The sequence below is a fragment of the Octodon degus genome, unplaced genomic scaffold (genome assembly GCF_000260255.1).
Source record: "Octodon degus isolate 3935 unplaced genomic scaffold, OctDeg1.0 scaffold00130, whole genome shotgun sequence".
NCBI classification, from domain to species: Eukaryota; Metazoa; Chordata; class Mammalia; order Rodentia; family Octodontidae; genus Octodon; species Octodon degus.
Genome location: NW_004524706.1, coordinates 3468576 through 3469152, shown reverse-complemented (window position 1 = coordinate 3469152; position 577 = coordinate 3468576). Strand labels below are relative to the sequence as shown.

Below are 577 nucleotides of genomic sequence, written 5' to 3'. Positions count from 1 at the left end.
ATAAATAAATAAATAAAAAAGAATTACTGTCAGTACTACGTGGATATTTCATAGCTGTTATGTGAGAGTAAGAACTAAAAGTAGGATTGTACCTCGCAGGCTGTATAACAAATAATGGGCTTTAGGAACAGGCATAGTAAAACAATTAGGGTACCTTTGTTCCTTTCACTTCACTTTAAGTGTCATTCTTTATCTCTCATACCAGGGTATGAATTGTCTCCCACAGCAGCAGCTAATTTTACACGTCGAAACCTGGCTGACTGTCTTCGGAGTCGGGTAAGCAATATTAGCTGGCAGCCTTAGATAAGAGCAGAAAAATGTCCTGTTGCATATGAGAAGTATTTTTGCCTTTTTTGGCCTCCCAGAGTCCATCCTAGTTTTACTTATCTTTTTTAGTCCCTTTGGATTTATTTTTTCTCTATAGTTGCTGAGTAAAGCCCAGAAAGTAAATTCCCAGGGAATGTGACTGTATCCATTACTGTAATATTTTTTCACTACTGTAATATTATAGAGTATTTTCACTGCACTGAAAATTCTGAGTGCTCCACCTATTCAATTTCCTTTACCTGCTGAACTT

The 577-nt window shown here is 36.6% G+C and overlaps 1 protein-coding gene across 1 annotated transcript in view; it reads left to right on the top strand.

Annotated features, from left to right (window-relative positions):
* Window positions 1–577, top strand: part of Psmb2 (proteasome subunit beta 2) — a 50633-nt gene that overhangs the window by 17496 nt on the left and 32560 nt on the right. Inside the window, exon 3 of the mRNA XM_004641011.3 lies at window positions 206–276. Within this exon, the coding sequence (XP_004641068.1) occupies window positions 206–276 (71 nt within the window). The remainder of the gene's footprint in view (window positions 1–205; window positions 277–577) is intronic.